The 21,884-nt window shown below is 50.1% G+C and overlaps 5 protein-coding genes across 7 annotated transcripts; 3 read left to right on the top strand and 2 right to left on the bottom strand.

Annotated features, from left to right (window-relative positions):
• The first annotated feature begins 150 nt into the window (after positions 1–150).
• Positions 151–5,060, top strand: kbtbd2 (kelch repeat and BTB (POZ) domain containing 2). 2 transcript variants are annotated; one of them, XM_037279974.1, is made up of 5 exons: positions 151–319; positions 1,376–1,899; positions 2,007–2,172; positions 2,362–3,671; positions 3,779–5,060. In XM_037279974.1, exons 2-5 carry the CDS (start codon positions 1,727–1,729, stop codon positions 3,873–3,875), a joined length of 1,746 nt encoding a protein of 581 aa, XP_037135869.1. In that variant the 5' UTR covers positions 151–319; positions 1,376–1,726; the 3' UTR covers positions 3,876–5,060. The 2 variants fall into 2 exon arrangements, with proteins under 2 accessions (XP_037135869.1, XP_037135868.1); XM_037279973.1 differs by having other exon boundaries at positions 2,362–5,060.
• A 556-nt stretch (positions 5,061–5,616) lies between these two features.
• Positions 5,617–10,663, bottom strand: avl9 (AVL9 homolog (S. cerevisiase)). Its single transcript, XM_037279975.1, has 16 exons — positions 10,463–10,663; positions 9,605–9,725; positions 9,395–9,480; positions 9,224–9,295; positions 8,964–9,053; positions 8,833–8,899; positions 8,713–8,753; positions 8,481–8,519; positions 8,341–8,410; positions 7,909–8,273; positions 7,696–7,839; positions 7,425–7,635; positions 7,226–7,343; positions 7,078–7,131; positions 6,807–6,895; positions 5,617–6,531 (listed from the first exon to the last, which is right to left on the bottom strand). Exons 1-16 carry the CDS (start codon positions 10,544–10,546, stop codon positions 6,410–6,412), a joined length of 1,773 nt encoding a protein of 590 aa, XP_037135870.1. The 5' UTR covers positions 10,547–10,663; the 3' UTR covers positions 5,617–6,409.
• Positions 10,664–11,000: 337 nt separating this feature from the next.
• On the top strand, positions 11,001–12,370 carry lsm5 (LSM5 homolog, U6 small nuclear RNA and mRNA degradation associated). The gene is made up of 5 exons (XM_037279982.1): positions 11,001–11,224; positions 11,446–11,541; positions 11,611–11,638; positions 11,714–11,786; positions 12,191–12,370. The coding sequence occupies exons 1-5, from the start codon at positions 11,179–11,181 to the stop codon at positions 12,221–12,223; spliced, it is 276 nt and encodes a 91-aa protein (XP_037135877.1). The 5' UTR covers positions 11,001–11,178; the 3' UTR covers positions 12,224–12,370.
• Positions 12,371–14,362, bottom strand: psme2 (proteasome activator subunit 2). The gene is made up of 11 exons (XM_037279980.1): positions 14,144–14,362; positions 13,908–13,940; positions 13,713–13,775; positions 13,507–13,584; positions 13,396–13,432; positions 13,212–13,309; positions 13,084–13,152; positions 12,907–12,974; positions 12,777–12,831; positions 12,619–12,705; positions 12,371–12,555 (listed from the first exon to the last, which is right to left on the bottom strand). The coding sequence occupies exons 1-11, from the start codon at positions 14,189–14,191 to the stop codon at positions 12,475–12,477; spliced, it is 717 nt and encodes a 238-aa protein (XP_037135875.1). The 5' UTR covers positions 14,192–14,362; the 3' UTR covers positions 12,371–12,474.
• Positions 14,363–14,503: 141 nt separating this feature from the next.
• On the top strand, positions 14,504–21,354 carry LOC119139371 (E3 ubiquitin-protein ligase RNF31-like). 2 transcript variants are annotated; one of them, XM_037279970.1, is made up of 24 exons: positions 14,504–14,638; positions 15,120–15,317; positions 15,416–15,562; positions 15,632–15,787; positions 15,848–15,907; positions 15,967–16,111; positions 16,301–16,450; positions 16,536–16,686; positions 16,751–16,854; positions 16,968–17,116; positions 17,232–17,462; positions 17,777–18,049; positions 18,674–18,859; positions 18,920–19,126; positions 19,211–19,384; positions 19,452–19,550; positions 19,748–19,837; positions 19,906–20,020; positions 20,092–20,204; positions 20,278–20,391; positions 20,462–20,510; positions 20,608–20,704; positions 20,948–21,113; positions 21,262–21,354. In XM_037279970.1, exons 1-24 carry the CDS (start codon positions 14,606–14,608, stop codon positions 21,328–21,330), a joined length of 3,276 nt encoding a protein of 1,091 aa, XP_037135865.1. In that variant the 5' UTR covers positions 14,504–14,605; the 3' UTR covers positions 21,331–21,354. The 2 variants fall into 2 exon arrangements, with proteins under 2 accessions (XP_037135865.1, XP_037135866.1); XM_037279971.1 differs by having other exon boundaries at positions 14,584–14,638; positions 15,109–15,317.
• Positions 21,355–21,884: the final 530 nt, after the last annotated feature.

Genomic DNA, 21,884 nt, shown 5'->3' with positions numbered 1-21,884 from the left:
TAAATTGATAAATTAGTAAAGAAATAAATGAAATCGATAAATTGGTCTTTGGTGTGATGGAGAGGTTTAAGAAAAGTTTAAAGAAAAAAGGATAAAATGGTTTGAGTTTTATACGCATGCGCAGTGTGCTTGTTCGCCTTCGGCCTCTACCGCTCTGTGCTTTCGGGCGCTTAGAAATGCGCTGGCAGGTTGTGAGATCGGCTCCACCAAACTCGGTTCGTTACCATCGAAACTCACCTTTTGGACTACGTTTGACACCCCCCGTTGGCAAGGAGCCGCTTCGTGACCCGTTATCGCTTGGAGTCATCATCAAACGAGTGTGAGAAAAGCGTTTTATTTCGTGTTTCGGCGGTCCGGCAGGAAGAGGCAAGCGAGCGTTTAGCTAGCTGTTAGCCTAGCCCTGCCGTTGCAATGGCCGCCATCTCTGTCTGGAGTGGCTTCCCTTGTCTTTTTACACACACACATTGGAATAAATTGACTCCATTCTGGAAATGTTTGACTTTGATTCGCGAGCAGGCGTGGTAATTGATGGTGCGAAGACGGCGAGCTAAAACTGCTAACTAGTTGGCCGTGGCGTTGCTAATGTTACTTGAGCCGCGTATGGAACATTACATGGAGGCGGACTGATTTAGAAGTGTGCTCGAGTGGTCTACCCGCGTCTCGGGGATGATTTGTCGGCTCGCTTGCATGAAGAATGTGTTAAGTGACAGGTTAACGTGTTCGTGAAGTGGAGACAGTGGGGTGGTCATGACGAGCGAACCCAGCTTAGCCATCGTAAGGTTACATTCAAAACGTGATGGCTTGAAAATGACTTGTCACGAAACCCAATTTTGAGGTTTGTCACCATTCACGGCTTGAAATAAAATTGCCTGGTGGAAAGTGGCAGCTTGGTGGACGAGTGGTGAGCACGTTCATATTTTGGTTAAGAGCAAGTAATATTACTGCTGTACTGAGGAGCTGCCTCCACTACAGCTTGTTCTTTACTGACCCCAGCTGGCCAAGGTGCAGAAGGAGCAGCACACTTAAAAGAGAAAGCGTGACATTCATTTAAATTCTATTTACTTGTAGTACATCGTCTCTGGATGGTTTTTTTCCAAGTATATTATTCAGTGCTGTCATTTTTCTTGGGGGGGGGGGGGGCAATAGGACGTGATCATAAGAATGTCTTTGTTAGCTTTGAAATTGCCGGTGACTTTGGATTTGTTCCTGGGTCAAATTGTAAAGGAAATGTTTTCAAGTAGCGTTCTCAGCAGTTGAACAAGACAAGCACTGTTGAGATGAAAACAACAACAATCCTCAGGGGTGTCTGTTGTCGGCTTTTCCGCCGCACGTGTGACTCATCCCAGCTGCGCTTGTTGTCTCTCGTCTCCCGCAGGCCGCCGCGGATGTAGTCGCGTCGTGACGCCGGTCCCGCTACCTCCAGCCTCCCGAGTGCCTCTTCACTGCCGTTTCACCTCTAACCTCCAGCCTCTGCGCATCATCAAGGCAGAGGATTCCTTTGTCCGGCGCCAACGAGCATCTCCGCTTGCCTTTCGCCTCCTCACCAAGGAGCGGCTGAGCGACTCCGCTCAGAGCGGAGAAGCTTTTGGATCCCCCTCCCTTCCTCGTCCCCAAATCTCCCCCTGGGATCAGTGTTTTTTTTTTTTTTTTATCTGGTGGACCGGAGCCCGGCTCGGCCGGCCGCACACACTCTTCAAAACTGGGGCGCGATTCGTGTGATGCGACCATGTCGGGTCTGGGCGAGCGCCGGCCGGTCAATGCGGACTACGCCGTCTCCCTGCTGGAGCAGCTCAAGTTCTTCTACGAGCAGAAACTGCTGACGGACGTGGTGCTGCTTGTGGATGACACTGAGTTCCCGTGCCACAAGATGGTGCTGGCCGCGTGCAGCTCCTACTTCAGGTGAGTTTGTGAAGCGGACTGAACGCAAATGCAATCGGACCAAACAGATACTAATGATGGCCAAGTCGGGAGAAGATTCTTCTGATTGTTGACGTGTGCGTGCACAGGGCGATGTTCATGGGCAGTCTGAGCGAGAGCAAGCAGACGCACGTGCACCTGAGGAACGTGGACGCCACCACGCTGCAGATCATCATCACGTACGCGTACACGGGCCACCTGGCCATCAGCGACAGCACCGTGGAGCCGCTCTACGAGACCGCCTGCTTCCTACAGGTCAGCCGCCCGCTGCCTTGTATCAAATCCGTCGTAACTTTTGCATCTTTGACGTAGTTTTTTTTAAATGAGAGAAATCGTACCAGTCAAGACGATAAAAGAAACGAAAATGCTATTCTTTGAGAATAAAAGCCTGCCCACAAGCGCCCCGCTTCAGTCCCTCGCTAATCTCGGTTCTCCTCCACCCAGGTGGAGGACGCCCTGCTGCAGTGTCGCGACTACCTGGTGAAGAAGATCAACCCCGAGAACTGCGTGCGTATGCTGAGCATCGGCGACTTGTTCAGCTGCACCGAGTTGAAGCAGTGCGCCAAGCGCATGGTGGAGCACAAGTTCCCCACCGTGTACCGGCAGGACGCCTTCCTGCAGCTGTCGCATGAGCTGCTGCTGGACGTGCTGAGCAGCGACAACCTCAACGTGGAGAAGGAGGAGACGGTACGCGAGGCGGCCATGCTGTGGCTGGAGTACAACATGGAGGCGCGCTCGCAGCACCTGTCGTCGGTGCTTAGCCAAATCCGCATCGACGCGCTCTCGGAGGTGACCCAGCGGGCCTGGTTCCAGGGCCTGCCGCCCAATGACAAGTCTGTGGTGGTGCAGGGTCTCTACAAGTCCATGCCCAAGTTCTTCAAGCCACGCCTGGGCATGACCAAGGAGGAGATGCTCATCTTCATGGAGGCGCTATCAGAGACGCCGGGCGTGAGCGTGATGATGTCGTCGGTGCCCGCCGCCATGGTGTGCTACAGCCCGCAGGCCGAGAAGGTCTACAAGCTGCGCAACCCGCCGCGCAACCTGCAGAAGGTGGGCACGCTAGTCACGCCTGACAACGACGTCTTCATCGCCGGCGGCGAGGTGGTGCTGGAGAACGCCTTCAACCGCGGCGGTGGCCTGCAGGTGGACAGCTTCTTCTGGCTGGACGCCCAGCAGAACGCCTGGGTGCCCAAGACGCCTATGCTGTGCGCCCGCCTCAAGCCCTCGCTGGTCTACTGCGACGGCTACATCTACGCCGTGGGCGGCGACAACGTGAGCGGCGAGCTCAACCGGCGCACAGTGGAGCGCTACGACCGCGAGAAGGACGAGTGGAGCATGGTGAGCCCGCTGCCGCTGGCCTGGAGCTGGAGCACCTGCGTGGCAGCGCACGACTGCATCTACGTGCTCACCCTCGACCTCATGTACTGCTACCTGCCGCGCGCCGACGCCTGGGTGGAGATGGCCGTGCGTAAGACCAGCCGCTGCTACGCCTCGGCCGCCGCCTTCGGGGACCTCATCTTCTACCTGGGTGGCCTGCACGTGGTGGGCGGCTCGGGCAGTGGCGCCCGCCTACCGCGGGGCGCCCACGACGGCTCCTCGCTGGCCGTGGAGATCTACGACGTCAATAAGAACGAGTGGCGCCAGGCTGCCAACATCCCGGCCAAGCGCTACTCGGACCCGTGCGTGCGCGCCGTGGTGCTGCTGGGCGGCCTTTGTGTCTTCATGCGCGAGACCCACATGCACGAGCGGCCCAGGTACGCCATTTACCAGTACGACGTAGAGCTAGACCGCTGGTACCTGCGGCAGCCCGTGTCAGAGCGCGTCCTCTGGGAGCTGGGTGACAACTTCTATTGCGCCGTAGGCAAGCTTTACCCGTCCTGCCTGGAGGAGTCCCCATGGAAGCCGCCCACCTACCTCTTCTCCTCCGACGGCAGCGAGGATTTCGACGTAGACGGTGAGCTGGTATCGCTCCCCCTCGTATAGCTGCGGTGGGTGATGGGGGAACGCGCACAGAACCCTCAAAAGGACGCGGGGACGGCAACTCGGGAACGTCTGCTACAAATGTAAAGGACGTCGTGCTCTGGCAAACTGTTCCTTCTTGATCTCATAACGCAGCACGCCAGGGGGCATGGTTTGCGCGTGTGCCTCACCGTCCCGAGGTTAGGGGGTTGGAATGTTTTGCTTTGCTGCATGGACTTTGCATGTTCTCCTGTTCGCGTGAGTTTTTTTTCCCCACAGGTACTCCGGCTTCCTCGCACATTCCGAAAACATGCATCTCAGCTTCAAATTGCCCAAAGTCTGAATGGGAGTCCCGTCGCTTTGGTGTTTGCCCTCGCCCCTTTCTACCCCCCCCCCCCCTCCCTCTCTCTCTTTCTTCTCTCCTCTCTCTCTCTCCCCCCTCTCTCTCTCTCCCCTCTCTCCACCCGTGATTGGACACCGCACATCACAATCTCTTTAAAGATAACTCTGGATCAATCGCTCAAGTGACCAGCTGGCATCTGTCTGGGTTCCTGCCTGGAACGACAGCGTGGGGTGGCAGGGAGGCTGTGGAGGTGTTTTTTTTTGTTTTTGTTTTTTTTCCCCAGGTTGAGGGCAGCAAGGGTGACTGCAGGTCCAGTTGCTCGCCTGCCGTGCCCTCGGCTCGCCTTCCTTCCACACAACCATCGCCTCACGCAATGCTGAGCGTCATTAATGGTACCACACACATCCACCTCCACTATCAGCATTTCTCATTTCCAAGCTGCTGAAGTATATATTATATATAATATGGTAAAATATCTATTTTTCATATGTTTAAAGCATGTGTTATAGTGTGTGGGGGGGAATAACCAGTTCTATTTTGTATTAGATGTTTTTTTAATTTAATATCAGACATTACTGTAGTGCGACTGTGGCTAGAAATCGGTCCTCTCGTCGTTCCCGGAGGAGACACCGTGAAGCCGTCTTGCGGGCCTGGGCGCTTGTTGCTATGGGAACCGGCCCTGGCAACCACTAGCGGTAGTCTGGCGGGGTGGGACCTTCAACTCATGAGCACAGGTGCTTCATGGCAGACGTTTTGAGCATGTTTGGCTGCATCATACTCCGTTGGCACTGTTTTTTCAATGAACGTTAATTTATTAAAAAAAAGCATACCAAAAAAAAAGTTACTCATTCATTCGTGTCCATCAATGACAAAAGGCCTCTCTTCTTCAGTGCAGCAATATAGGTTTTTATTTTACAAGCATCTGTCAGGAAAATAGTCTGTCAATCAGAATAGAAATTATTCTTTTAAATTATAAAATGGAACATGTAATCGGAGGAATAAGAACAACTTTTCGTACAATGAAATAACACTCAAAGGGGGAGAAAAGATTTCTGAAGGACATGCTAATATATATACCAGTAAAATTTGTCACAAAGCAGAAAGTCAAATGATTTGTTTTCACAAGCAAGTAATTACAGTTGTTTGCAAACATCAATTTGACCAGTGTCCAGACAAAACATAAAGATAGAGATTTGATTTCTGAACCGCTTACACAACAAATAAATAAGAGCAATACAAGTTGATAATAGCCGGACATAACGAGCAGGTGAAGGTTGTCAGTTTTCATTCAGGAGGTTGAATTATATAAATATTCTTGTCATAACAATGTGTGTGTTCTAGTAACAGCATTTTTTTTTTTTTAAAGCACCTTGTCGAACAATTAGTCTGAAACTGTCGTCACCTCCTGACGTAAAATAAATTGAATGGAATATATTTTGTTGTTGAATATCCACAAATTACATGTTACTGATGTGTCCATATAAGCTTGTTGAAAGCCGAACTATTTTATAAAAAATATATAGATGTATTCACATCATTAAAAACCGAATTTGATAAACTGTTTGCAACTTGTAAGTCAACAGGCACGGTTTGTTCATCTAAATTTATAAACTATTTCCCCATTTTGGCTTGATTAAGCAACACAATCTTGCCACCAGACAAGTGAACAAGGCTACCGAGCTTATCAAAACAAACACGCTGCTCCCAAGAAACCTGAACCGTTGCCACGGTAACAAGGCTGGAACCTGTCATGCAACCAAGACAACCACACTGTTGCCAAAACCGTTGTAACCTGCACTGTCACCAAATAGGATGTCACCAACACTGCCGTCTTATTGCCATGGCAACCAGGCTGTCGCTAACTGCATTGTGTAAAGCGTTGATTACGAGGCAGCCCGATTGTGACCAACTTGTGCAAGTGCCGTGATCGAGACTTGCAAGCTGCGGCCTCGCCGACGCCGTTTAACGAGGATACGAGACGAGCGCTGTTAAGGATGAACGATGCTGTTACCAAGGCGATCACAATGTTATGACAGGAGCTGGGCTGTTGCGGCGGTAAACACGGATGGCATCGAAGCAACAGCATCTGCCGTGCGTCACAGTACTCCAGCGATCCAAAACGGCAGTGGTGCGGACGGCGTGTTCACGTCAGTGCCTGTCGGGAGGTCAAATATGACAGACACGGGCGGCTCAGGATTGGGCCTGGTCAGCGGGAGCCTCCGGGTGGGCCGTGGCGGCGGGCTGGGCCAAGGTGGAGAACCAGGACGACATGGCCGACTTGGCGCTGGTTAGAGCTCCGCCTACCGACTGACCTAAGGGCACAAGATGGAGGTCATCAGCCAATCTGAGTGAGTCAAATCTTTTTTCTTTTAAATTCATACAGTAGTCCTCCAGTTCACTAGCAGTTTACCTGCAGTGAAAAAATGCATTCATATTCCTCACATTTTATTTTTTATTAAATAGCACTCCAAAATGATGTACTTCGTTAACATACGGTAATCAAATCATTAAATGTAGCTTTATTTATTTTTTTGAAAGACACAAAGTGTAGTGTTCTGTGGAATTTCGTCGTGTAAATGTTTCTCACCGACGGCCTTCCCGGTCTGGACCACGCTCCTGCTGGTGGTCATCATGGCGTTCCCGATCTTCTTGCCACGCTCGCTATTGTGCACCGAGCTGCTCGCGCACACAAAGTAGTTGAGATCAGACCACTCAAGTTTGGAAATGGTTTGACATTCAGTAGCGAATGCGTAACTTTTGACAAAATAGTGGCTGTAAAATAGCTCACGCTAAAAAAAAGATTAACATTTAGCTTGAGCGACTATGCCGCTATCGACTTGCGAGTGGGCAGTACTCACTGTGTCAGACGCAGTTTGACGTCGGTGACACTGTATTGTCCCTGGAAAGGATGTCTGCATGGCAGCAGAGCATTGTTTTACATAAATCATTGGCACCAAAGCAATACTTTTATATTAGAATGAATGACAAAGGAGGAGATGACGTTACCCCGGCGTTACGGCGGCCATGGCGGCGTGCTTGTTGCTGTGCCACAGGCGGTAGTTGTGCGTGACCTTCCAGCTGGCAATGAAGGGGGCGCCGTAATCTGACAGCAATCTCTCGTTATCTGCCAGAAAAGACGTGCGACACATAATGCCATTTCTGGTCCATCATTCATGCGGATGCCAAATGTTAGGACTCCTCCCACCTTCCTGCAGGCAGGAGGCCAGGAGGGTGTGGAGGTAGAGCGCAAACTGTGCCCGGATCCACTCGTCGCCGCCCTCCCAGCCCGTCCCATCCAGGAAAACGTCATCTCGGTTCTCCATCACGTGCTTCAGCAGGTAGTCGGCAAAGCGCAGGTCGGCCGTGGTCAGGCCCAGAACTTTGCGCAGGTCGCCGTCATGGATGTGGACGCCAGCCTACGGGAAGCTGTTTAAGCCATTTGACCCCGTGACACAAACATTCCGGTCCTCGCTCACCTCCTCCACCTCCACCACGGCGTCGCTCAGGTGCCTCTGCTGCCGGAAGAGGATGTTGGTCGCCCCGGCGACGAAACCGCGCACCGCCACGTCCGACAGAAGGTGGTGCTGCTGCAGCGCCATGTACGGGAGACACAGGTAGCCCTGCGCTCGAGGTCGGACGCTTCATTAGGAACACCGCAACAGGAAGAAGAATTTTACCGACGAGCTTACTTTGGTGAAGATGGCAAGCGGCATGCCGTACTGGTCCTCCTCCAGACCCGACAGCAGTCCCTGCGCGCCGCCGCCCTGCCCCCCGAGCGGCTGCATCATGATGGGCGCGGACGGTGCCCCACCCTCCGTCCCCTCGTCCAACACGCCGGGGTCCAACGTCTCCCAGTCACTCTCCGACGACTCGGGGGAGGAGCGGGAGGGCGGCTTGAGGCGGGGCTCGACGTCACCGTCGCCCCGCAGCTCCGAAGCGGACACGGACTCGAACTCCTCGGCCCCCGAGACGCCCGTCGCTGGGTCGCAGTCGTCCGACACGCTGCTCTTGGGCCGGTAGTGTGACGAGTCCACCAGGCCGTGCTCCATCATGCCTGTGCACGCGCGAGTGAGCACAACAATGAATATTGTAGCTGACGAGGCGGTTTGAGAAAAACGCACCTGGGAACAACGACAGAACAGCCATCAGCGTTCCCACGAGTCGGCTGACAGGCGACACGTAGAAGAGGACCTACGGAGGCGACCAGTCGTCAGTCACAGACAAGCAACACAAACAAGTAGTGTGCATGTGTGAGTGACACCTTTTTCTCCAGCAGGATGAGCTTGAAGAGGATGAGAACCTGTGGAGATGGAAGAAGATTTACCCAATATGGTTGGTGATGTCGTTCTTGATCAGATTTCTCACTTCATGCACTTAAGGTGCCCCAAAAATTGTCCATTTCTCATTTCATGTTCCTTAGGTGTCCTAAAACCTGAGTCCAAATTGTCCTAATACTTTCGTCGACATTTTGCACGCTCCCCTTCATCTTCTACCTTGTGTCTGAAGTGCAGGATGAGATCTCGCGGTGACAAGCCTGGAAAGAGACGAAAAAGCTCATCGGCGAAGACACACAGAAGAGCAAGGGAGGACATATGCGTCTGAGGAGGACGTACCGAGGAAGACCTGTGAGCCGTCCAAGGCGGAGCCCCGCAACGAGCCGTTCATGTGCTCGTAAAGCTCCTGCGAGAAAAGCCAACGCAGGTGAGTGGCACCCACATGTCTGGAGCGGGAGACGCTTTCTCACCTTCAGGATGGAAATTTGAGAGAAGTCTTTCTCCTCAAAGTAAGCGTGAGTGATGAGCTGGAGTTTGGCTTGGAGAAGACCGAACAGAGGCTGCAAAAACAACAACTTAGATGGAGACAAAGGTTTTTGGGACAATCCATGGTGGACTCTGGTCCTGGAGCACTATTTCAATCTCTCAATATTTTCTGTCCTAATTTGACCACTTTCAACAACGTGCACTAGCATTAGCGAGATAGCGTAACGCTAGCGGTGCGGCTCACCACCCGGCTCAGCACGCAGACGCTCTTCTGCACCGTCTCACGGGTTACATCAGCCTGTCGGACCTTCAGCGCCTGAGGATGGGAACGACATCAAAAATTCACATGGCGCAATGTCACTGAAATGATGAGTGTCATCTCGTCGCCGTGGCAACCAGGCCTAAAATGACTGACCTTGGCCTCTATTTGCCGGTAGCAAGACACGCCATAGACGCACTTGGTGTCATCGGCGGGGGGGGGCAGGTGGAAGTAGACCGTGTCTGTGGGACCCCAAAAAAAAAAACTTTTATGTGCGAGGGACTTTTTTTGCTTTTGAATTTGAGTAAGACAGAAGTGAGAACTAAACGTGTGGCAGTGCCTCGTGCAAAGCAGGTGCGCTCGTACCTTCCTGGTAGTTGTGCGCTCCGTCGGGCAGCGCCAGGAACGGGAGGTACTTCCACTCCTCGGGCAGCATGTTGCTATCGTGACCCTCGTGCGGCATCAGCGGTGGGTACGAAAACTCCACCTGATGTCGGACACAACAAAAAAGAAAACTCAGCCATTCCATGGATTCTCTAAATTAATTAGTTGCTCTTTCATCGCTCAGTTCGCACATTCGATCTCTTCCAAGTGATAAATGGAAGTGCCGCTCTATTACAACAGTAATAGAGTAGTAATATGAGACTGTGAAGTCATGCAAAGACAATGAAGCCTGTTGGCAGAGTCATATGCTTCCAAGCCATTGTGTGCTCTCTTTTGTTATGCCAAAGAGAAAATTGCAACATGACAGTCAGACAGGTGTTAATTTGCAGAACAGGTTTGTAACCTCATTCAAAGCACAACCAGCAGGTTTGGCTTCCCACCAGCAAAAATAATGATGCAGGACCGGCAAGATTGACTGGCAACAAACCCAAAATCCTTACCCTGCTTGGAAATCAAATCATAATCCAGGCTCTAAACTTTAACCCTGGTTTCATCCAGACTTGAAACCCGACTTTTAATTTTTGGAATTGTTGAACCCTAACTAGTGTCATGAAATCTTTAAAACCCTGACCATGACTTGAAGCTCTACTTTGACCCACAAACCAGTCTAAAAACCCTACTTTGGGACTCTTTTGTGCAACAATAGCAACAGCTGGTTATAGATGCATGGCGCTGATGCATCAGTATCTTCATCATCATCATCATCATCCCTGCCTGCTTTCATGTGGTCGTCAATGTTGCAGTTAGCATGTTGTGGTATGCAGAAGCAGAATGACGGACCTGGCAACCCTTCTTGTGATGAAAACCGACCACGACGATGTGGAGTACCGGCCCCCGTGGCTCGTCCACGTCCTGTGGCTCCATTCGGGGCTCCCTCTCGTGGGGCGTAAACAGCAGCAAAGGCGCCTCGGTTTAATCCAGTCAGCCCGCAGCTAAGTGAAACACTACAACAAGCGCAGTCGACTTTCACTTCCGCTTAGTCAGAGCGCGCAGAGAACAAAACACAGTCAGAGAATTCCTTGACAGGCATTTCCGGCTTCACCCACTCGACCTCAAGGCAGGCATTAAAATGATCACAGGGCACTATTACAATTATTTTATGTGTATCTCGATAGCGTTTTATTTCTTAATTGATTGATTTTGTGTTGAGTAGCCAAATATCCGTCGCAAACGACGGACCGGGGACCGCCACAGTGTTTGTAGTTGCTAAATTACTCTTGACTTGGACTCTGTACTCTTTGAAATTGAACGATTACGTCATGTTTTCGGCACAACAAATTGCAGTGTCACGTGGTACACATTGATTGGAGTTTTTTCCGTCTTCACACTTTTGTTTAACATAAATTGAACCAAACACAGACATCATTTTAAATTCATATTCACATCCGACAAAGAGCATACTTGACGGCGGCAGACCGTTGGCCGGGCTCGATTGCTAAGGTCTAGTTTGCGGCTATATTTGATCAATTGTTTCTGTCTGGGTGCTTTCATCAAACATGGCGGCAACTCAAGCGACGAATCCTTCCCAGTTGCTCCCGTTGGGTTTGTACATTTTAAGGATTATTTTAAAAATATGCTCCAACTTTGTATACCGGACAAATTAACCTGAATGCTGTCAAATTTGTCGAATACAATGCAGTAAGCTTTTTTTTACGATTTGGAAAGCGTTTTCCCTCCTACACGTGCGTGTATCATTTTATTTATGAGCTTTTATTTTAATGTCTTGTTGCCCAGGTCTGCTGAATATGTTTATGATCTTTCAGAGCTTGTGGACAAGTGCATTGGTTCTCGAATCCACATTGTCATGAAGACGGACAAAGAAATCGTCGGGACTCTGCTGGGCTTCGACGACTTTGTCAGTATCCTAAAAAGCAAACTTGTTTATTATGTTGGTTTTCTGGTTGATTGCTTAACTTGTTTTGCTTAAGACATGGTCCTCGAGGATGTGACTGAATTGTAAGTTGTCACTTTTTTTTCCCCTTTAAGTCTTATGTTGGACTTTTGTTCATTCATGGTACATTTTCACGTTAGTGAGTTAACGCCAGAGGGTCGCAGGATTACCAAGTTGGACCAGATCCTGCTCAATGGCAACAATATCACCATGGTAACTTACTTCCCGGCATGACAAATCAGTTTTTCGTTGATATCAAACTCATTTTTTTCACGGGCCGCATTGTAGTCATAGCTTCTTTCGGAGGGCCATTATGACTGTCAACCCAAATAAATGGATGAGCACCTCATATTATATACAGTAAAAGCTACAAAACAAACTGACAAATAGCTCATTTTCAAATCAGATGAGTTAAAACTGGTCAAATATTTGAAAAAAAAAAAGATATTAAAAGTGAAGACAATTTGCAATTCTAGTAATGACCCTCGAATTTGAAGCACAATTTGTCTTCGCGGGCCACACAAAATGTGGTGGGCCGTATCTGGCCCCCAGGCCTTGAGTTTGACACCTGTGATATTAAGGCTGGAACTAAACATTTTTTAATGTTTCCTGTACAGCTCATCCCAGGCGGGGAGGGGCCGGATGTTTAAGACCAGCATTTGTTGGAATTTTGTTTTAAGTTTGTTTTTGTTCTTGTTTTACCTGTTTTTTTAGGTAGAAAGGCACTTTTGTATTAAAAAAAAAAAAGTTTTGGTTTGGCAATGAATAAAAACTGTGCCATGAAGTACACACAAACACACGGGGCAGTGTTTTATTGATTATTTCCACATTTAGGACAGTTTAGCTGTGATCAGGATAAAAAAAAAAAAAAAAGAAGGAAACCAGGCATGGTTTGCCTGTTTCAATACATGGATGGCTTCTCCTCGCCTTTGGGATTGGTCACCTTCTCCATGTTCTTGCTGATCATGTCATAAAGTTCCATCTGAAGAAAAAGAAAGCGGTGAGAAAATCACCATTTGCAGCAGGACTTATTTGTTGAACTCACGTAAAAGCTGCGCATGTCCAGGATGATTATTCGAATGTCGGAAAAGATGGCCACGTCCTTCTCGTGGACTAGCATGCGGTAGTCCATCTTGGAAAGAAAACAAAGATAAGTCCAGCTCTGCAAAAACAAACACTCGTGGAGTTTTACCAAGGACTCACCACGTGAGTATCTTTGGAAGCTTTGGCCACGGCGTCTCCCCTCTCCAGCAAGTACCTGAACAAAATCACAAAGCGGCCATCACAAAAAGCAAGCGGGCACATTTTCAGATGTCCAAATCTCGCCACGGACTTGTTGATGCTCGTCTGGAAGCCGTCCACTTTTGTCTTTACCGCAGCGATTCTCTCCAAGATTTTCTCCTGTGAGCCAACAAAATGAGAAATCCTGAAAACTCGGCATGGGGCAACTATTAAAATAATCCCTACTGTGACATCAGAGGAGTTCAAATCTGAACAAGCTATAATGTACCTGAATGGCGACGCCAAAGTCGTTTCCGTCTTCAATTTTGGGGATGAGGTGTTGAATCCAGCATGTGACCTGCACACATCACATTTGACTCAACTTCTAAGCGCATGTGTCGCCGGCCGCTCACTCACAGTGACGATGGTCTCTCGCAGGCCGATGATCTCGGGTTTCAGCTTGCCCACCAGTGCCAAGATCATCTCGTGGGACTTGATGAAGCCACATTTGGGCTCTGCGGGAGGGAGCAAGCAGAGGGCTCAAGAGCCATGACATCACAAACAAATACCCGTCCGACGGAAAACGTAAAGAACACTCGACTTTTCTTCTTCTCTTTGTCTTCACTGGTCTCCGTGTCCTGTCATGACATCATAGGAACAATTCACTTTTATTGTCACGCTGCAAAAATGACACAAGTAGAGTGTCCCGAACCTCATCGGGAGCGGGTGGGTCAGGGATGGGGATGTCCAGTGGAGCTTTGAGCGTTGACATGTCTGTCACGCTGACATCCTGACAAGAAAGATGTCATCAGTTGATTGCTTTGATAGAATACATGTGACTTTTTAGTATTGCTTTGAGGATGGTGTGCGCCGTGCAACATTAAAAATGTTACAGTCCGTTTTCTTGAGGATTCTGACCTGAAGAAGGGCATCCATCTGGAGGATTTTGGAGGGAATAACAGTGGAGAAAAGATTGTTGGCCTGGAAGGGATTAAAAAGTCATGTTTCACCTCATCCTGACTCCAGTCAGACGTGACATAAAAACATACATTGTCTTTTTTTTTTTTTCACATTTGTAAAAAAGGACCGATTTAGCACATTTCGAGCACAAACCTCCTGAAACAAGGCCCGGTGAAAGGTTTCCACCTGCAAGAAAAGACAAAAGATACATAAAAACAGTTGAGAAGAACTGCTGACTCACTTTTCATTTTACTTTCGTTTTGAGTCAAGCTTCCATTCCCAGTAACATCGAATACGTTTTTTAGGACACTTTAGTGAAGATAACAGTTTAGGAACTTAATGCAGGCGAATTTATTGACATTTTCTTTGGTGAAAAAAAAGAAACTTACCCTTGTTGCATTTTCGCTGCTTATCGTCAAAGCGGACCTTTTAGGCATAACAGCCAAGGAACTTTTTTTTCTCGGCAAAGAAAAACAAAAAGGTGAAAGTCAAGAAGAAGTGCAGCGGCAGGACGGAATAGAGTTTAATTGTATTTTATTTCCTCATACGCTTGAATTTACTTTCGATTTGAAGGACCGCCTACCCGTTGCGTCTGACTGATAAAAAAACACTTCCGCTCGCACCTTCACTGTAAAAGTAATATTTATTGTTCAATAAAATAAACCCGGTAACATTGATGCATTTTTAAAAATCTAGTTTATATTTAAATTTTCTCCGTTTTGCCAGCAAATGTTACTGTGACAAAACCAAATCACACCGGAAGTACTCTCAGAAGTGTTTTCATATTACTTTTACTGTGAAAGAAAGCACAGCGAACCAGAAGTACAGTAGGCAGCCAAACTTCCGCCTTCATGCTGCTTTCAAGTCCACTCGCCCAAGTTGAGGTAAAATAGACGTCGCTGTTATTCGTAAATTATTCTCAAATGTTGTCTTCCGAGTACTCGGGGGTTAAATTAAAAAATTTAAAGTCAAGTTAAACTTTGCTTGTGTGTACGCGGTGACGCTTCTTGTCTCACTAAAGCAAAGTTTGAACAAATGGAATGTCGACGTTTGACTTTTATGTAGCTACAGTTCAAGTTGTCAACTCGATCAATATTTATTGAAAGTACGGTTTATGTGTGTGTTTATTTATTGACTTGTTATTGACAACATTTGTAGCTGCAATGTCGCTCTGGTTTGGGACTTCCCCCTGGCAGGAGCCTGCCAGCCTCAGTGAAACGAGGAAAGACAATTTTAGCTCAGACATTGACAGAAGAAACTTGCAGGAAAACTACTCCGACTTTATGTGATTGAATTGAAGTTCTGATGTTCTTGTACATTGTTGTTGATGCAGAAGTGTGCAAACTATCTAAAGTGGCTTTCCAGATTGGTCGCGGTGATCAGCAGCAGATGGAGGAGGCGAGGAGGAGAAGCCTGGCCCTCCTTACCGCAGGGCTAAGCCAGAGCGTAAAGACCGACGTCCAGTTGATGGCCAACTTCCCGCTGCCGCTGTCCCAAAAGTACCCTCACCTCCAGGTGGAGACCATGCTAAAGGAAAATGTGTCTGGCAGCAACAGAGCTCAGGTCAACACTTCTAATTTTGACCATTTTTCCGGTTAAACTTTCCTCACATTGCAAATTTCACTCGGATTTCATCAAACATGGTGTGCTCTTCCTCTCAGGTGTTGGAGTCACTGAATAATTTGGTGAAGGCCTTGAACATCCTTGAGAAATATGGCTGCAATCTGACCAGCGTCATCAGGCCTAAATTCTGGCGCATAGTTAAGTACAACAACCCGGTCTTCAGATCCACTGTGGACGCCACTCAGGTGAGTACCGTCCCCGGTGACCCGTTCTTGATCAAACCGGCACCTAACCACTGAGTTGCCATTGCTCAGGGCGGCCGCGCGGTGCTTCACCTCTACGGCTACACCAAACAGCAGTTGGACGGGCTCAGCTTTCCCGATGACGTCACCGAGCCTGACCGTGACACTGTCGCCATGGTGACGCTGGAAGTCATGATCTTGCGTTCGGAGCTGTACATGCTCGTCAAGGTTTGACTTTTCCGAAAGGAGCCTTTGCTGATTCACGACGACTCATTTCCTCATTTGTAGGGCACGCATCCTCATCAGGAAGTCTTCAAAGACCTTCTCCCGGGGTTGGACGTCCAACAGGTCAGTGTACTATTTGGAAAAGGCAAGGTGAAGAAGTACTGATTTATTTTTTCTGCCAGGACGCGCTGGTGACTGACGCCACCGTGATCCCGCCGCCAAAGGACAAGTCAGCACACAAGCCACCGCCTCCCCCTGTGGCGCCCAAGCCCAGACTAGACCGAGTCGGAGGACAAGCTCCGAAAGCGCCACCGCAATCATCATCATGTCAGTTGCCACCGCAAACCTTCACTTTGAGCGCAGTGTGGCCATTGATGGAGTTTATCGATTAAGAGGGGCTTGAGATGTACTGTATAGTGGTGGTCATGTTATACGGGCTCCCTCTAGTGGCATATGGGAGAACCACTGCTAAAATCCAGTTGGTATTTAACTTGAGCTTGGAAATCGTGTACGCAGCGGGCCAGTGCAATCTGTGCGGCGGGTCCGCAACGCTACTCTGCCCGTCGTGTAATGGCCAGTCCTTTTGCGACGCGTGCGACGACCTCTTCCATCGCCACCCTGCCAGGACCGATCACAAGCGAGACCGAGTACCGAAAGCCACGCAGGGTAGGTTGCGCCGGCGGCGCCCCCGTCGTCCTCACCATCGTCTCTTCACATTTTTCTCGCCCCGGATGTTTTATCACGTGCAAAGGGATGTGTTCCATCTGTGGCATGTCACCCGCCCACGCTCAGTGCGCCACGTGCGTGCAGATGTTGTGCCGCAAGTGCGACGAACTCTTCCACTCGCATCCCGAGCGCAAAGGACACAGCAGGACAGTGCTGGCGCCCACCAAGAGCAACGGGTATGCCTCGAGATTGATTCCTTAGGGGTTATTCCCAGTGTTGAATGTCATTTTCCACTTCCAGCGCTCCTCGGCCCACGTGGACGTGCATTCACTGCGCCGTCGTCAACAAGCCGCACGACTCGCTCTGCGCTACGTGCAAACGCGGCTCCACGCCCACCAACGCAGGTCAGACGCTCGGAACAGTGAAGCGTTTGAAATACGCAGTAGAAACATTTGTTTTGTCATAAGATGACTTCGGTGCAAAAACAAAACTGATCGTCTGGACGGTGTGTTGCCAGAGTGGCAGTGCAAGAACTGCACGGTCATCAATCCAGGCAGCAGCGTCCTGTGTGAGGTGTGCGAGCGCCCCCGTCTGGCCCCTCGCCCATCGATCACCCCGGTGCTTTCCAGCCCGGCTTCGAGTTTTGGTTCGAACGCCGGAGAACAGGTTGGTAGTCACAGCTTTGAAAAAAATGGCTGAGTTTGTCGTCAAGAACGTCCTCTGCTGCCAAATGTTCCTTTGTAAGATGTGAACTCCCGCTGGATCGTTTTCTCTTCCTCAGCCTCAATGGATGTGTCAGTCGTGCACCTACGCCAACCCCGCGTCCGCAGAGGCGTGCGAGGTGTGCGGCTCTCCGGGCAAAGCGTTGGACGGAGCTCCGCGTCCTCCCGAGGCCTCGGGCGACATCGGCCGTAAAAGCGCGCCGCCGCAGCCCAAGCCGAGAGCCACCTTGGATGCCAAAAGGCAGGAACGCATGAAGGAAGACGGGCTGCTCCTCATACGCCAGATCAAAGTAGGAATTGTTCTCTCACGCCAACGCTTGCTCGGCACACAGACTTGAATGACTCCAACTTGTTCTTGCAACTTGATTCCAAAGAGAAAGGGCAAACGACTTACTGGCGGGAATGTCCGATCGATGCCATTGCAATTAATTGGAGCAAATCTAACGAGTTAGGGAAGAATTGCTTTACTGTTTGCAACAGGGTATGCGCAGTCATTGCTGATTGTTGCCACAAGGAGGCGCCAAAGTAACATTTCTCATAATTGTGTTGATTCTTTAGCCAGAACGCAACTCTCATTGAACATTGCCCGCTGTGTTGCCCGCAGGAAGCCGAGAAGCGCGGCATCAGCCCCGAGGAAGTGTACGCCGCGCTGCGCTCGTGCGGCGCCGGCGTCAGAGACCCATGCGATTGGCAGACGTCGGAACTGCCGCACCTGCTGGACGAGATCTGCGCCATGGCCGCCTCGGTGCACACGGGCGTCTCGACCGCAGGCGATGGCATCAAGCTGTCCAGGGCCGAGGCCAAGCTGGCCTGGCTGACCGCGGGCGGCGACGCCGAGCGAGCCGCCACGCAGCTGCTCAGGGACCGACAAATGAAGGTGTGACCGTCGCTTCACCTACGCCTTAAAGTTTTGACTCCAAGCACCACCTCAAATAATCCTCTCCTTCAAGTAGCACAAATGTGATTTGTGTGACTTGAAGCCTCCAACCTCCAAACACTCTTGTGGGAGGACAGCTTGGCTTTAAATCCTTTCGAACGACCTCCAGCTCGCTGCCACAGAAGAGCCCATCCCCTGCAATACTTAGCTACAAATGTATCTTGGCCTGAATTTGCCATCAGATAACGTCAAATAAATCAACAGTTTTACTGAGGCTTGAGGCCGCAAGGGAGGATTCCCATGTTTAAATCTGTCAAAGTTGTGCAGTTTGCGTTTCAAGCGAGCTAGCACATCAATTATTTGAAACAAGGTCATGCAGATGGCTCACATGCTTTGGTCAAGGCGAAAGAAACACACACACACACGCCCACACACGTACACACAAATAAAAACAGGATTGCAGAGTCTAAATTCCATAGCCACCCGCAGTCGGTGAAAGTTCATCAACTGGTGCAACTAGATCAAAACTACGGAAATATTTTCTATGTTGACGTTTTGAAGCGATTTGAGTCCAGGTCTGAAAATGGCTGCCAGCCCAACGATGGTGTTGCCGTTTGTGCGCAGATGAATGAGCTGAACTCTCTGGGCTTTCGAGACGCCCGTCGGTGCGAAGAGGCCCTGCGGCAAAGCGGCGGCGAGGTGAAGGGAGCCCTGTCGGTGCTGCAGCGCCCCCTACTGGACGCCTTCCACAAGCGCATCTGGAGCGAGCAGCCCGAGCCGTCTGTGGAGCCCAACCACCCCGACAAAGAGGTGCAGACCGCCAAAATAAAGGCCCGAATGCATCTGAGCTAATGTCGGCGCTCCCCGCAGCGGATGTGCCGTCGTCTGCTGGCGCTGTACGAGCTGCCCAGCTGGGGGCGCTGCGAGCTGGCACTGTCGCTGCTGCGGGAGCCGGACGTGGCCTACTCTCTGGAGGACGTGGTGCAAGCCGTCAGGGAGTCGCACGACCGCGACTTCATCAGGCGCGTCCTCAACAACGAGTGTCCCTGCTGCCTGAGCATCTTCCCTCGAAGCAAGGTCAGCAAAAAAAAAACTGCAAACACCATTTGAATGTTTTCCCCATGTAGCAATTTGTCAAACGAGTTCTTTGCACCCGCGCAGATGCAGTCTCTGACGTCATGTCAGTGCTCGGTGTGTCTGGAGTGTTTCACCCAGCACTTCACCATCATGGTGCGCGACAGGCACATCTGGGACATGGTTTGTCCCATCTGTCGCGGGCCCGACATCACCGATCCCGAGGAGCATGACAGCTACTTCTCCACGCTGGACATCCAGGTATGAGCCGCGGGACAGGTTGCGAGGGGAGGGGCTGCCATGACCTCACCGGATTTGCACTTTGCAGTTGCGGGAATGTTTGGAGCCTGACGTCTACGACCTCTTCCACAAGAAGCTCACCGAGCACGTGCTCAGGAAGGACCCCAAGTTTTTGTGGTGCAGCCACGTGAGTGTGCACGCTTATGGTCTTCACATTTTAAGCACAACAAAGACTGGATGGTGGTCTCGCTTTTGGAGCCAGTTGTTTCCAGTCCTGCCCGTCCCGCCTACTGTATCTTCACTTCTTCTGCGTAGTCTCATGAAAAGCTCAAATGAAGCGCTCATTTCTGCATATATCCCTTGTCCTTATTTTTTGTCACGCAGTGCGTGTCGGGCTTCATTAACGAAGGCGACCAGCTGAAGGTGACGTGTCTGTCCTGCTGCAACAGCTTCTGCGCTAAGTGCAAGAAAGCGGTGAGTGCCGACCCGCGCCCGGAGGTCCGATACGCCGACGGCTTGATTGCATCTGACCGCCTTGACAGTGGGAGCCGCAGCACCAGGATCTGACCTGCGAGCAGTTCCAGCAGTGGAAGCGGGACAACGACCCCGAGTACCAGAGGCAGGGCCTGGCCGGCTACCTGAGGGACAACGGCATAAGTGAGTGACGGCCTGCTGTTCTCACTCACTCGCTGAAGGTTGCAAGAGTGAGTGTGGCCTTGTTTTTGCAGCCTGCCCCCACTGCCGCTTTCAGTACGCGCTGACCAAAGGCGGCTGCATGCACTTCCGCTGCTCCCAGTGCAGGTACCAGTTCTGCAGCGGATGCAACAACCCTTACTACACGGTGGGTACGCTTTTCTTAGTGTCTCTTCTCCTGCTTGGGGATAGCACGAGAGTCCTTTTTTTTTCCGTTGCAGACGGGCTGCAGGACGGAACAGTGCCCTTTCACGAACTTCCACACTCATCATCCTCGCGACTGCCTCTTCTACCTGCGGGACTGGGAGGCCACGCAGCTGCAGGCGTTGCTGCAGGTGCGAGCGCCGCACATTTCCGCAGCTTCCGCAGCTTTGCTCACATGTCCCATCTGCTCCCGTGTGTCAGAGGAGCGGCGTGGACTTCAACACGGAACGTTCGGATGAACCGCAAGCAGGTGAGAGTGACCGAGAATCAATTGTTTGTGAAGAACACAGGGGTCCGTGTTAGGCCCACTGCATTTCTGTTTGAGTGCGCTCTCCTGCATGACGCAGACACATGCGGCGTAATGGAGCAAAAGGACGAAGGCGGTCAGACTGCGGACTCGCCGTGTGGCGTCCAGACTCAGCCGGGCCAGGCCGGACTCTGCGAGTGAGTGCGACTCTCATCACTTATCTCCGTGTGAACTCCACAAATTGGGATGCAACATCGTAAATATTGAGCGGGTTTAACATTTACAATCGTCTGAGCGATTAAAGAGGTCAAATGACACCCACACTGCAGAATAAAAATTCGGGGTAATCATTACAGACATTAAAAATCAAAAGTGACCCAAGGAAGAAGACAACATTAGGAAAAATTCCTGATAGACAATGCAGCCTTTGTTTTGTTCAGGAAACACTACAGAGAGTACCTGGTCAGTCTGATCAACGCTAACTCGCTGGACCCCGCCCCTCTGTACGACGCCCACGACCTGATTCGAGCCTGCGAACGCTACCGTGTGGACACGCAGAGGGCCGACAACGAGGATGACAACGCCTACCACGCTCGAATGCGCAAGGTGAAATTGAATTCCAATGCGTTCAACGGCTAAGTTAGTTGACTCCTTAACTTTTCTCCCACTACTTGTGCGCATTTAATGTTCTTTTCGGAAAAGGCGCACACAGATTGCCAACATCAGTTTGTTTGACTTTGATGCTTTCCTTTAGAAACTGATGGAGGTTCCTCTTGGTGAAAAGGTTCCCAGGAACACAACTCACCAGCATCACAGAAGCTGAGCCAGCTTCCGTCCGCCGTACACGTAACAAAATAAAAAGAGAGCAAAACTGATTGTCTATCCCATGGGTGTCAAACTCAAGGCCCGGGGGCCAGATCCGGCCCGTCGTGTCATTTTATATGGCCCGCGAAAGCAAGTCATGTCAACTTGCATGATCCTTGCTAAAATCCGTACCAAAATTTGTAATTTGCAATCAAAAATGAATTTTGCAAGATTTTTATTTTATTATCTTTTTACAGTAATTGAAGATTTGTAATTGATATTGAAGAAAATATTTATGATTTCAAAACTAGTAATACATAATCTATCCATTTGTTGTGTACGTACTAATATGAGAGGATTAAACATTTAATTTATGTCACTGTCATAACAGCCCTCTAAGGGAAGTGGCCCACTATAAAAATGAGATTGACACTCCTGTTCTATCCTGTTCCTCAGTATGTACTTGAATGTGCCAAGATGATTAATTTTGTGCTTTATGGATGATCAATAAATATGTACTCTTCAAACACTTGCTCACGGTATGTGACATTTTACAAGCCCAATAACATACAT

The sequence above is a fragment of the Syngnathus acus genome, chromosome 20 (genome assembly GCF_901709675.1).
Source record: "Syngnathus acus chromosome 20, fSynAcu1.2, whole genome shotgun sequence".
Classification (NCBI taxonomy): Eukaryota; Metazoa; Chordata; class Actinopteri; order Syngnathiformes; family Syngnathidae; genus Syngnathus; species Syngnathus acus.
Note: the sequence above shows the minus strand (reverse complement) of the source record. Positions and strands in the feature narration are given on the sequence as shown.